Source organism: Lycium ferocissimum, unplaced genomic scaffold, assembly GCF_029784015.1.
Source record: "Lycium ferocissimum isolate CSIRO_LF1 unplaced genomic scaffold, AGI_CSIRO_Lferr_CH_V1 ctg9829, whole genome shotgun sequence".
In the NCBI taxonomy this organism is placed as follows: Eukaryota; Viridiplantae; Streptophyta; class Magnoliopsida; order Solanales; family Solanaceae; genus Lycium; species Lycium ferocissimum.
The window spans coordinates 7,199-20,838 of record NW_026727907.1 but is presented as its reverse complement, the minus strand read 5'-3'; the positions used below and the strand labels follow the sequence as shown (position 1 = coordinate 20,838).

Below are 13,640 nucleotides of genomic sequence, written 5' to 3'. Positions count from 1 at the left end.
GCTAGAGGTCAGGCACTCGTCACGGCTTATCGGTTTGGGTAGTGACAGAAGTGGTATCAGAGCAGTTCCGCCCTAGGGTTGTCTACAGGTCGTGTCTAGTAGAGTCTTGTTTATGGGCGTGTTGTGCACCACACTTATAAACAGGAGGCTACAGGACATTTAGGATGATGTCATTCTTTCTCTATTAGATTGTGCGATAGAGCCCTGTTTTAAGAGTTCGCTTTCTGATAAATTGTTCTGATTTCAGTAATGCCCCGCAAGAAAGCTACACCTGCCCAGAAGGGCAAGAGAGCGGCCGGCGAGGCCATTAGCCGTTCAGAGTGAGGGGCCGTCTGAGACATCGCATACCATGCCTCCAAGACACGCCCCGTTCTCACTGATGCACAGGCCGTGACGTGCGGGATCCTGTCCAGTTGTTGACCAGATTAGTAGCCGCACAGGGTCACCGGCAGGGAGTTAGTGTTGACCAGGCAGACAGGGCCGGTAGTTCGAGGCTTAAGACCTTCCTTGGGTTAGGTCCTCCCGAGTTTTCTGTGGTAAAGAAAAATATGGACCACCAGGATTTCATTGATAGTATGCAAAGGACCTTGAGGGTTATGTACGCGGATGAGGTTGAGTCGGTAGAGTTGGCTTCATATGGACTCCGGGATATTACGATATAGTGTATCAGGCATGGGAGCAATCCAGGGGAGAAAATGCCCCTCCAGCTATGTGGCGAGAGTTCTCAGATGCTTTTCTTCGCCATTATTTACCTCCAAAGGTCCGACGCGCCCGAGCAGACAGGTTCCTACGTATTGAGCAGGGCAGTATGAATATTCAAGAGTATTGTGTACACTTCCATTCCTTGGCTAGATATTCCCCAGCCGTGGTGGCTGAGATGGAGGATAGAGTTTATCGCTTTATGGCTGCTCTAGGGCCACACTTGATGACTGCAGCTAGGCATGGATATCTCCTATATACAGGCGTATGCATAGACTTTGGAGTATCGTAAACACCAGCGGAGGATAGAGCGTGAGCGTGATCGGGGCCGTAGTAAGAGGCCTAGATCTTTTGATATGATTGGTGAGTTCAGGGGAGGATAGAGACAGCAGCATTCCAGATATTCTTATCAACCGGCAGGGAGTGCACCTCCATGATTTTTAGGTCTGAGGTTTGATCAGTCTTCTTATTCTGGAGCAGGCCAGAGTTCCAGAGTGTCAGGCTCTCTGTACGGACTAGAGTCAGGCTAGGTGAGGCCACCATTGCTGTGGTGTGCTCAGTGTGGTAGGTTACGCGCTGGGCAGTATCGATTGGGGTTGGATGGTTGCGATGCTTGTGGGCATCCAGGCCACAGGATGAGGGAGTGCCCGATGGAGGTTGGTATAGGTATGGTTCAGCCTACAGGGTCTGTGGCTAGCTCTTCTTCTACAGTGCGCCCTTGAAGGCAAGTTTTCAGACGCTAGCAGGGGGAGGTAGAGGGAGGAGTGGAGCATCCAGCTCGAGCGGTCCTCAGCACCCCGTGTATGCATTGGCTGGTAGACAGGACTGCGAAACGTCTCCTGATGTTGTTACAGGTATATTATCGATTTCCTCCCATGATGTTTATGCACTGATTGATCCAGGTTCCACCATATCATATGTTACACCATTTGTTGCTGGCAAGTTTGGGATAGAGCCCGAGTTGATTAAACCTTTTGAGGTGTCTACGCCAGTTGGTTATCCGGTTATAGCTAGACGAGTATACCGGGACTGTGTTATTATAGTTTTTGACCGCCACACCGTAGCAGATTTGATTGAGTTTGATATGATTGATTTTTGATGTTATTATGGGCATGGACTGGTTGGCCTCTTGTTATGCTAATGTTGATTGTAGAGCAAAGATGGTTCGATTCCAATTTCCAAGCGAGCCAGTCCTAGAGTGGAAGGGCAATGCTGCTTCGCCTAGGGGTAGGTTTATTTCCTACCTTAAGGCAGAGAAATTGATCAGAAAAAGGTATATTTTTCACCTAGTTCGAGTTCAAGATGTGCAAGTAGAGTCGCCGACTCTTCAGTCTGTTCCTATGATTAATGAGTTCCCAGAAGTGTTTCCAGACGAGCTTCCAAGCATTCCTCCAGAGAGAGAGATTGATTTCACTATTGATCTATTGCCAGACACTCAGCCAATATCTATTCCTCCATATAGGATGGCACCTGCGGAGTTGAAAGAATTGAATGAGCAGTTGAAACATTTGCTCGAGAAGGGCTTTATCAGGCCTAGCATATCCCCGTGGGGAGCACCGGTATTATTTGTAAGGAAAAAGATAGATCTTTGCGAATGTGTATTGATTATAGGCAATTGAATAAGGTGACTGTAAAGAATAAGTATCCGCTCCCAAGAATCGATGATTTATTTGATCAGTTGCAAGGTGCCAAATACTTCTCGACAATAGATTTGAGATCGGGGTACCACCAGGTTAGGGTGAAGGAGGAGGATATGCAAAAGATGGCATTTCGGACTAGATATGGCCACTATGAGTTTCGTGTTATGTCGTTCGGGCTAACTAGTGCCTCAACCATATTCATGGACTTGATGAATCGCGTGTTTAGACCCTCTCTAGACTTATTCGTGATTATGTTTATAGATGATATTCTGGTTTATTCGCCGTCAAAGGCTGATCATGCAAAATAGGTACGAACAGTGCTTGGGATTCTTCGGGGTAGAGAGTGGTATGCCAAGTTCTCCGAGTATGAGTTCTGGTTGAACTCTGTGGCTTTTCTGGGTCACATTATTTCGGAGGAAGGCATTAGAGTGGATGCCCAAAAGATTGAGGCTGTGAAGAATTGGCCAAGGCCCACGGCACCAACAGGATACGTAGCTTCTTGGGCTTAGCAGGTTATTATAGAAGGTTTGTAGAAGAGAGATAGGCGTTATATACGCATTACCACTTGATCACCTGGTGCACATTGATGATGATATTGATTATAGCCGCAGAGGAGCCGATATGATATGATGAGATGCCGTAGAGGCTTTACAGGCGTTATACACGCACATACAGCAGGCGTTATATACGCACATATATATAGATGTATGAACTTCATTGATAGGCATGAATATGCATATTATGCGCCCACTGTGGCATTGTCAGTTACACAGATTTACATACTCAGTACATTATTCGTACTGATTCCCCGTTACTCGGGGGGCTGCGTTCATGCCCGGGCAGTTCGGGTAGACCGACATGTGTGGTCCGGCTCGCAGGACATCCGGCCCGGCAGGGTCAGTGCGCTCCATTGATTCGGAGTTGCAGTCTATTTTTGGGTATGCTAGCCTTTTGAGATGTATATAGATGGGTATGACGGGGCCTTGTCCCATCCTTTCTATAGCTTTTATTCCAGTAGAGGTGTGTAGACAATTGTATATACTAGTCAGATGATGTAGCCTTGTCGGCTTCTATTCTTTTGTATACAATATATGTAGCAGCCTAGCTGGCTGGCACTGTTCTTCCAGCATGCTTATGTATATACAGATTGTATAGTGTTTATGATGTCGCCTACTTATGAGATCAGTTTAAGTCATGTATGGGCCCTTGATGTCTAGTATGGTTCAGATATGTGCTTAGGTGTGTTTGGTCGCTAGAGGTCAGGCACTCGTCACTACTCATCGGTTTAGGTCGTGACAGAATGCATATGCAATGCAATGATACACACACGCTCCGGGCGGAATACCTCCATGCCTCGATAGTCATGACCCATGGGGGACCCGCGAACTCCATGTACCTGCTGCGGCGCACAACCCGATCCTATATATATGTTGTGTAACGTGCAACCCGATCCAAAATAGGTCTAATATATGTTGCGGCGTGCAACCCGATCCAATATATGTATAAATATGTTGCGGCGCGCAACCCGATCCAATATAAGTATAATATATGTTGCGGTGCATAATTCGGTCCAAATATATGAGTATGAATGCATGAATGATATCAATACTAAGAGAATCTATCAATATCGACGGTGCCACAAATGGGCACATGTCACAAGAATCTATCAATATCAACGGTGCCACACATGGACACATATCACGATAATCTACGATATCAAGTTTAGTATCACAAACATGGAAACAAGCCAATAGATAACAACAAGGCAACAAGCCACAGTCAAACAACAAAGACCAACCTAAGTAATCTGTCCCAACTTCATACCCAAAGGCGTAACATGCTTTCTCCAACAATCATTAACTACATATGCTTCGCTAACCGAAGTCTAAGCATAAGGTAAGTCATAACCTACCTGGTAGCCGAGCAGGAGCCAAGAACAATCACACCTTGGCCTTGCTTTTTCATAGCGCCTCCAAATACTCAAAGTCTATTCATAATTGAGTTCTAGATTCGAAATAAGGAAGAGCAACGCCCATATCGCTATACTTATCTTTCGAAATCAAACTCAACTATGGAGACAGAGAAAATGGGCCCATAAGGGTGAAACGAGTATTTTGAAAGTGAAATATGAAATTCAACATTGTAGGAGTTCAATCCTACTAATCAATTGCTAAAATAACTCAAGAATGGGTCAATTTCGTTATTCAAGTGAAAACCCCCAATTTGGGTATAAACCCTAACTTTCCAACATTCTATTTCATCAACATAAATGGAAGATTCAAGCCTATTCGCTATGAAATCATCAAATTCTATGATTAGATAGGTCAAATCCACCAACAATTTCCATTTAGAAAGACTAGAACTCATTTTATGAATTAATCAACAAAGCCCATCTTTCCTCTAAGATTCTAATGGATTTCTAGCATGGATTCTTGCTTAGAGAAGATAAAGTAATGACTTCTAGGTTAGGAGACTTACTACAAGAGAGAATCAGCCAAGAACTCTTCAATTCGCCTATAAAATATTTTGGAAGTAATAAGTGAAGTGATAGAGAGTGAAGGGTTTTATCCTAGCATTTAATAGATTCTAGAACCTGTCACCTGCAGTGCATCCACCATAGCGAATTCCTGTCTGTTGTGACGCCGCCTCGAAAGTCACCTTCCCTCTATAGCGGTCCAAGACCACGCTATAGCGGGTCCACTATGGAGGATCTGGTGTCACTACAGCGGACACCAGACACCAAAACTTTTTGCTTTTTCACAAATACAATCCCGAAATCCGACAATCACCTGAGACTTCCCGGATACAAACCAAACATGCATTCATACATAAAACACGCTATGGACTCACTCGCGGTCTCAAAATTTCCAATGGAGGTCTGTTTGACCGAGTCATCACCTAATGGCCAAATACTAACTTTCCAACCAATAACCCGAAACACTCCCAAGTGCTTTGGGAACTGAACTGAACATCCCACCGAGGCACAAAAGACCATCCAGACCTCTCAAAATCGATAAATTTTTTAAAAAGGTCCGTTTACCCAAAATTCAACTATTGGTCAAACATTTTTCACGTTGAGGCTAGATTTCACAAAAGTCATCAAATAACTCCGCCGATCACCTCGAGGTCCGTACCACCCATCCCTGCGGGTCCAAATCGTAGCAATAGGGCTCAGAGAAAGGTTAATGGGGTTAGATGGGTCAAAAGTGCTATAACGATCAAACAAGTCATTACAGAGAGTGCTCGTAATCCTAGGTCTTTACCAGAGCGAGATGAGTGCTTGTGATCCAAGGTTATTTACCGGACTGAGAGATTTCTCGTGTTCGAGTTCATTTGTTGGAATGAGAGTACATGGACTCCGCGAGTCCCACATGGGTCATGGCTTTGAGGTATTGCCCTTAACATGCATGTACGAGTATGGAATGTTGGCCAGGGCATTGTATAGCATTGCATTTTACTCAACATCATTTCATGGTACATTTTCTCATTGATTTCTTGGTGGATAACATAATTGAGATGTTGCTTGCTTGTAAGGGTCTTTTATTAAAAACGTGATGAACTTGCGGATTAGAGATTACACTTAGGCTTATGGCCCAAGAATATTGAGACCCAATATGACTATTATTATTGTGAACTATTATCTGAATGTGCTTAGTGGCTATACTTGATTGTTTATCTATTCTACTTGTTGATTTCTTCTCATTTGTATGCGTCATCTAATCGTTGTTGGCCTATGATGCCTACTAGTACTAGTGTTATGCTCATGCTACTCTTGCCACACTCTTTGTGGAGTGTAGAGTTTGATCCAGGCTTATGTTCAAGACTTCGTATATCTCGAGGTTATCATCGGAGATGTTTAGGTGAGCCGTTTGCCGGATCTGCAGCCCTGGATTTCCTTCTTTTGCTATCTATCTATTTGATTCCTTAGATAATTATTATTTTTGTATTTTGAGATGTATGTTCAGTTTTCGGATATTGTATTGCATTAGAACTCTTGTACAAGTCCAAACCAGGCTTTGGGATGTAGTTGTATTCACCTCTGCACTTATGTTATTCTATTATCATTTATGACTTTAATATATTTTTGCTTTTATTTCCCATGGTTATTTCAAATGATTTAGTTAGGGAAAGGGTTCGCTCATCAGGAGGGATAGGGTGCCTGTACGACTCGCGAAATGGGTCGTAACAAGTTAGTATCAGAGCTCTAGGTTCACCGGTCTCACGAGTATAAGAGCAATGTCTAGTAGGATGTTGCGGAATGGTACGTAGACATTTAGACATCCAGTCATTTGATTCATTGCTTTATCACATGATAATTTGATTATCGTCATAACATGTGAAGCATGACTAAGGGTTAAGAGATGCATCTATAAAATTTGGTTATGTGGTTCCATTTGGTGTGTTTCTTTTAATCTTTATATGCTTTATGCGTTATTCTTCATTGTCGGTCTATGATACCTACGGAGTACTAGTGGTTCGTACTCACCTACACTTGCTACACTTTTTATGATGCAGATACAGACCCGTGTACAACTTTGAGACCTCATGATTGATCCCAAGGAACATCATCAGAGAGTTTCAGGGTGAGCTACATGGCCGCTAGACTTTTCTTCTTATTTACTTTTTGTTCATTTCCCACAGACAGTTTGTACTTATCTTTTGGACTTGTATCAGACTTATTAGTGCTCTTGTAGCAAAGGTTGTAAAGACTAAGTTATATTTTCGCAGTTCCTGTTATTTATGTTAGACTTTTGGATAATTAATGTTTTGGAGTATTTGATTTCCCTTTTTCCAATGTAAATGATAGATCAACTTGGGAGATGGTTCGCCTACTAGTGGGATAGTGCAGTTTCCATCATGGCCCTTGAATTGAGTCGTCACCTCGAGTCGGTCAGTTTCTCCCTGCACCCATACATAAGGGAAAAATTTGACTAAAAACTCAGAAAAAGCAACAATTAACCAAAAATATGACATCTTTTCTCCAAAAAAAAAATCAGGCAAACATTTTTTTAAAAAAGAAGAAGAAGAAGAAGAAGAGAGAACACCTCAACATTTGAGCAACACCACATAGGAATCTCCAAAATTAATCAAAACAAAAAGTTGATGTCTTGAGGATCAAAGAAGAAAACGATGGCATGTATGGTAAATAAATTCCTAATTATTCATTAAAATCAAAGGTTCCATTTACAAGTTGCTGATCAAAAATCCTTGAGAGAACCTGAAAGAATTGAACCACTTGGAAACGAGAGTAGTACATCTATTCCCATTTGCTGGAACTCTTACAACAATCTCTCATTCCGCCAAAGGAAAAAAAATGGGGAAAAAATGGGAAACCAAGTAGAAACAAAGTAGGAATTTCTCTGATCCCTTTATGCATGTAGTAAAAGGAGAATCAAAAAGAAAAGAAAAGTTCCACACAAGATCAAATCTTTAAATGAAGAATAGAACACTTTTATTTATCTATTGTAGAACTCACCTACTTGTAGATTTCTTGATTATAAAATTTGAGACTAAGCGAGAGACTTGAAGTGTAGAAGAGTTGAGAGAAGAAAATGAAGAAGTAGTTGAAGATTATAATAGGTTTTATATTTGAGATCTTTTAACCATTTAATATTCGGTGTTTATTGACCTGATTAATCTAAGACGCTCTAGATGATATCGAAGCGGAGTCGACGAGGTAGTAGTCTCTCTAGATGAAATCGAAGTGGAGTCCTCAAGGTAGTGGTCAATCCGATGTAGATAGGAATTAGTAGACGAGCAACCATGAAAATTTCTCTCGAGATTATTGAAGAAGATCAAAACATATTTAACAATCTAATTGCTCATACATGAGATTTGAAATCAAAAATTCTAACTAGTGACAGAGATCATATCAATCTCATCATAATTTTGACTGAATTTTCATTGATCATTCTGTCGTGACCTTCGATACTTGTCAGGTATATTATGTTTAATGGAGAACTAATATGAATTCACGTCAGATGAGACCATAATAAATGGTATAATGTTAAATATAAGATTCTTTTAGTTGTGAAAATTTGAATCCAAAAGCTCTAATTGATGATAGAGATCTCGTAGGAGATTTTTGAGTGAATTTTCATTTGATCCCTCTATCCTGCATGCTGCCATTGCCACTTATCATGTCTTTTCATTAATTTTTTTTTTAAGCAAAACCAATCAGCCTGATGCTGTTGGATTTTATTAAAAATAATCAAAGATATTTACAGAACAAAATGAAAGAAAGCTGAAAAAAGCTATACTACTCTATCCTAGGAAATGAAAGTAAAGTCTAAGCCTTGTTTGAATAGCCAAGTGTAACAATGAAGAAACTGCAAACAAGAACACTCCTTCTTTGGATTGATGCCAAGATGCTCACCACCTCAAGCTCTCACCAGGTGCTATGGTATCTAATCTCACCAAAATCTTTCAAGAAGAGGTGTGGTATGAAGCTCCTCATGGTTACCGTCCTTTGTCAGTCCAATATCCCCGATAAATCTTGCATATGAGGTTATGTTGAATGTTTGTAGCTGGATTAGGTAACTAAGGAGATCCTGTTAGTAGGATGAACATTTCTGTTAATACCACACACTAACAAGGATGACCTTAGTCATCCAACCAGGACTATAAACAATTAGATCAAACTGTTATCATGAACCTTTACTTCCTTGTGAAACTAAATCATGTGTCATCACTTGTTGGCATGTATACAGAGATCAGATGCATTCAGTCTGGTTTTCTATTTCTGTAGATCTTGCTTTCGAAGTTAGGCATCATCATCTTATCACTATTGAGAATCTTCTTTGCACCTGTTGGCAACTCAGCAAATGAATGAAAATGAACTGTACCGCAAAATCAAAAACTAAGTTAGTTAAAAAATCGGCAAGTGCATTGCCTTCCCTAAGGATATGAGCAAACAAAGACTTGTCCCTTGTTCCTCCAAAAGTTGATCTTACTAACTTCCATACTGATCTTCCATGGAATCTCCCATATGCCTTGAATAATTTTTATCGTGGACTGAGAATCTAATTCAATCACAGCGTACCCGCATCATTTTTAATACGAACTCAATTCCATCCAATATAGCTACAGATTTCGTGATGTTAGTTGTATCAGTTTATTCTTCTTGCCCCAAGATATATCGTGTTTCCAACCTCATCTCTGATGCAGAAAGCAGCTGAACTCAACCCTGGATTACCCCTAGAGGCCCCATCTGTATTGCACTTCAACTAGCTAGCATCAGGAAACTTCCATTGCACCATCTTATATCCTATTCTAGGCCTGTAATCCTCCAAATATTTCACCATATGAGGCCAATCATGTGGAATATTTCTCAGCCAAGGATATAATGTCTTCACCAATTGGTGTAGATTGTAGTTGATCCCATTTATCACCTTTATTTTATTCATCTTACCCCCATGCATGATAGTATTTCTTCTCTTCCATAATTGCCAGCATATGAATGCTAGTGCAGCCTGCATAACTGACTTGAGTTTTGCAGGACCTTGCATATACCACCATTGCACTATTGTCTGATGAATCTAAATCCTTGGAACAATTATCCCCACAAGAAGATTGTAATATTGCCAAATTTCTGCTGCAAATTCACCTATTAGGAATAGATGTTGAACTGTCTCCTCCTGATGAGGGTTCGGACAGCATCTACATCTAGATACAATGCTGATATTCATTCTCTTTAGTGCATCGTCCACTGGTATTTTGAACTTCCACAATCTCCAAAGGAAGAATGATATTTTGAATGGAATTCTTTTGAACCACAATTTTGGAAAGTGAGCTGATGTTTGAGCCTTTTTCCTGAGCAAATTCCAAGTACTCCCTACAGTGAAATCTCCTGTAGTACTAGCCATCCACCAGGCTTTATCTTTCTCCTCTGAATGTTCCACTATGCTCAACTCTTGTAGGATATGATCACACACATTACTTGGCAGCTTGTTATGCAATTTCTGTACATCCCACCCTTCTGCATTTATAAAGTATGATACTTCTTCAATGCTGGTGTCAATCTGAAAATCTTGAGGTATTAACTCTTTGAGTGAACCAAGTTTAGTCCAATTATCTTCCCATACATCACATGCTCCATTTCTAGGTTCCCACCATACCTGTTGATCCACTTGATCCCTTGCTTCTAGCATTCTTTTCCACACTTGTGATCCACCTTTCCACTGCACTTCTGTAGGCTTCTTCTTCTTGCAATATTTATTCCACATGAAGGCTGACCGTAATGTATTTAATGTTCTAAATCTCCACCATAGTTTGGCAAAAAAGGCCTTAGACACATCATCTAGAGATCTGAATCCTAATCCTCCTTCTTCTTTTGGTAAACAAACCTTGTCCCAAGAGGACCAATGCCTGCTTTTACCTTCTTCTTTAGTACTCCAGTAAAACCTTGCAAAGATTTTATGAAGCTCATTAATGGTATATTTTGTGGGAACAACAGCTGACAGCATGTATATTGGAATACACTGAAGCACCCTATTGATAAGAATTGCTTTTCCACCAAAAGAGAGCAATTTTCCTTTCCAATTTTGCAGCTTGTTTTTCACCTTCTTGATAAGGTCATTGTAATATACCTTTTTCCTCCTTGAATGAAATATAGGGCATCCCAAGTATTTTAATGGAAATTGATCCCTTTTAAAGCCTGTAATCTGCTCCACCTGCTGAGACAGTGCACCAGAAATCTTGTGATGCATATAAAAGGCACTCTTGCCTTTATTGATCAGTTGACCTGAAATTGCCTCATAATCCTGCAGTATCTTCATAATTCTCTTCAATGACTCCCCTTCTGTAGATGAAAATATTATAGTATCATCTGCATAAGCCAGATGATTGATATTTTGACTCCATTTAGGCATGCCATAGCCCACATACTCAGCATTGTCAAATTCTGCATTTAGAGCTCTTGATAACACCTCTGCTGATAAGATGAACAGTGCAGGTGAAAGTGGATCACCTTGTTTGACACCCCTGGTTGAATGGAAAAATCCTTTGGCCTGACCATTGAAAAGGATGGAATACCAGTTATTTGCAATCAACCTCCAAATCATGTCAATGAATTGACTAGCAAATCCCATTCTGCTGAGTACCTTTATCAAATATGACCAAGATACTCTATCATAGGCCTTTTCCATGTCCAATTTGATCACTACATTTGCTGGTTTGCCCCTTTTTCTGATGTCTATCACTATTTCTTGTGCCAATAGCACATTCTCAATAATGCGTCTCCCTTGTACAAAACCTGCTTGATTAATAGATATCAACTCTGGTAGCACCGCTTCCAATCTATCATGAGCCACTCTTGACATCACTTTGTTGATAAAATTACTTAAACTTATAGGCCTTAAGTTTGAGTAACTTTGAACATGTCTGATAGAAAATTCCAGGAAAACCATCAGGTCCACTAGCACTTGATCCACTAAGATTGAAAACAAATTTTTTGACTTCATCAACACTAGGCATTTGACACAGTAGATCATTTCTATTTTGATCAATCAAAACAGGAATGTGTGACAACAAATTTTCATCTCCAATTAACTCTTCTTGTGAAAATTGTTGAGAATAAAAGTGCACAGCCTCATCTGACATTTGGTCATCATCCTCAATCCATGAACTATCTGAATTTTGAATTCTTTTAATCTGCAGTTTCTTCCTTCTTCCCTTTACTAGATTATGGAAAAATCTAGTATTTTTGTCTCCATCTACAAACCAATCCAGGCCTGATTTTTGTCTCCAGTACTCTTCTTCATAATGCAAATATCTTTTAGTCTCAGCCTGAGCTTTCTGCAAAACCATTCTATTTACTTGGCTTGGATTTTCTTCAAACAACTCTTCCTTTAATCTCACTATTTCCTCCCTTATGATCAGCTGCTTGAATATATCACCAAGCACTTCCCTGCTCCATTTGGATAACACTCCTTTCAACTTTTTCATCTTGCTTTTGAAGTTTATGAAAGGATCCTCATGCTCCCAAGTGGACCAATTTAGCCTGACTGTATCCAGGAAAGATGCATGTTCTATCCAAAATGATAGAAATTTAAAAGGTCTGACCTAATTCTGATGCTTATCACTATAGGTACACAGAAGTGGAGCATGATCTGATCCAATTCTTGCAAGATGTTCCACTTCAATATTTCCAAAGTTGTCCAGAAGCAGTGAATTCACCAACATCCTATCCAATCTCTCAAAAATACATGCTTCATCTGCTCTTCCATTCCACCAAGTGAAGGGACTTCCCTTAAAGTTTACCTCTTCAAGATCACAGGAGTTTATGCAAAAAGCAAAGTCTTCTATATCCTGAGGTTGAATAGGATTACCCCCTATCTTTTCTTCATCATTCAGAACCACATTGAAGTTTCCTCCTATTAACCAGGAACAACATAAAGTATTGGAAAGATGATAGATATCCTCCCACAACTCTAGCCTTTCAGAAGCACTACATTTAGCATATACTAAAGTAGTAATAAGCTGCTGATTCAAATCTTGTAAAAACAGCTTCAAAGTAATCTGCTGAGGGGAATCCATCAGAACTTCTACATCTATATTATCAGCCACAAAGTACCAGATTTTACCATTACAGTTGGCATTAGCTAAGCACATGCCCAACCTCCTCCTATAATGGTTTATTGTCCTGATATGTTGAAATGGTTCCATGAGAGCAATCAAAAAGAATTTGTGATGTCTGTTTAACATTTGTAACCTATGAAAGGCTTTTTGTGTCTTCACTGACCTAATGTTCCAAATGAATGATTTTAACATTAGATTTAGTAGCATTCCTCTTTGGTACCACCCTGAGTGGAATTTGCTTGTCAATAGCATTCTTCTTGCCTTTCTTCTGACCCTTATTGTTAGACTTGCTATTAGGAGATATATCAGCCTGTTTAAGAATGTTTTCCTTACTTTGCTTAATATTCTCCTCCCTGTCTTCTTTATGGAGATCTCTGACATCCTCCTCTACTTCCAAGACATCTATATTATGAGAGATCAGGTCATGTAGCTCTTTGACTGGGGAAGACTTTCTACAAAATGTCACCTGTCGATGCTCAGTATATGAAATCACCATTGCCTTTTCTGAGTAAGAATGATCTGGTGGATCTGCATCTTGCTCCACATACATCTGCTCCTTCATCTTGTCACTTGTGGCATCTTCTTCTGTTTGCACAGGATTATGAATTATCACTGAGGGAGAATCCTCTGTAGCCTCTTTTACTCCATCTAATCCTGTATCATCAACAACTATATGTTTATCATGATCAGGATGAACATCTTATTTTTGCACCTCCTCTTTGT

The 13,640-nt window shown here is 40.3% G+C and overlaps 1 protein-coding gene across 1 annotated transcript; it reads right to left on the bottom strand.

The window, feature by feature from the left end:
* Nucleotides 1-11,675: 11,675 nt before the first annotated feature.
* Nucleotides 11,676-13,043, bottom strand: LOC132046197 (uncharacterized). The gene is made up of 2 exons (XM_059436758.1): nucleotides 12,431-13,043; nucleotides 11,676-12,343 (listed from the first exon to the last, which is right to left on the bottom strand). The coding sequence occupies exons 1-2, from the start codon at nucleotides 13,041-13,043 to the stop codon at nucleotides 11,676-11,678; spliced, it is 1,281 nt and encodes a 426-aa protein (XP_059292741.1).
* Nucleotides 13,044-13,640: the final 597 nt, after the last annotated feature.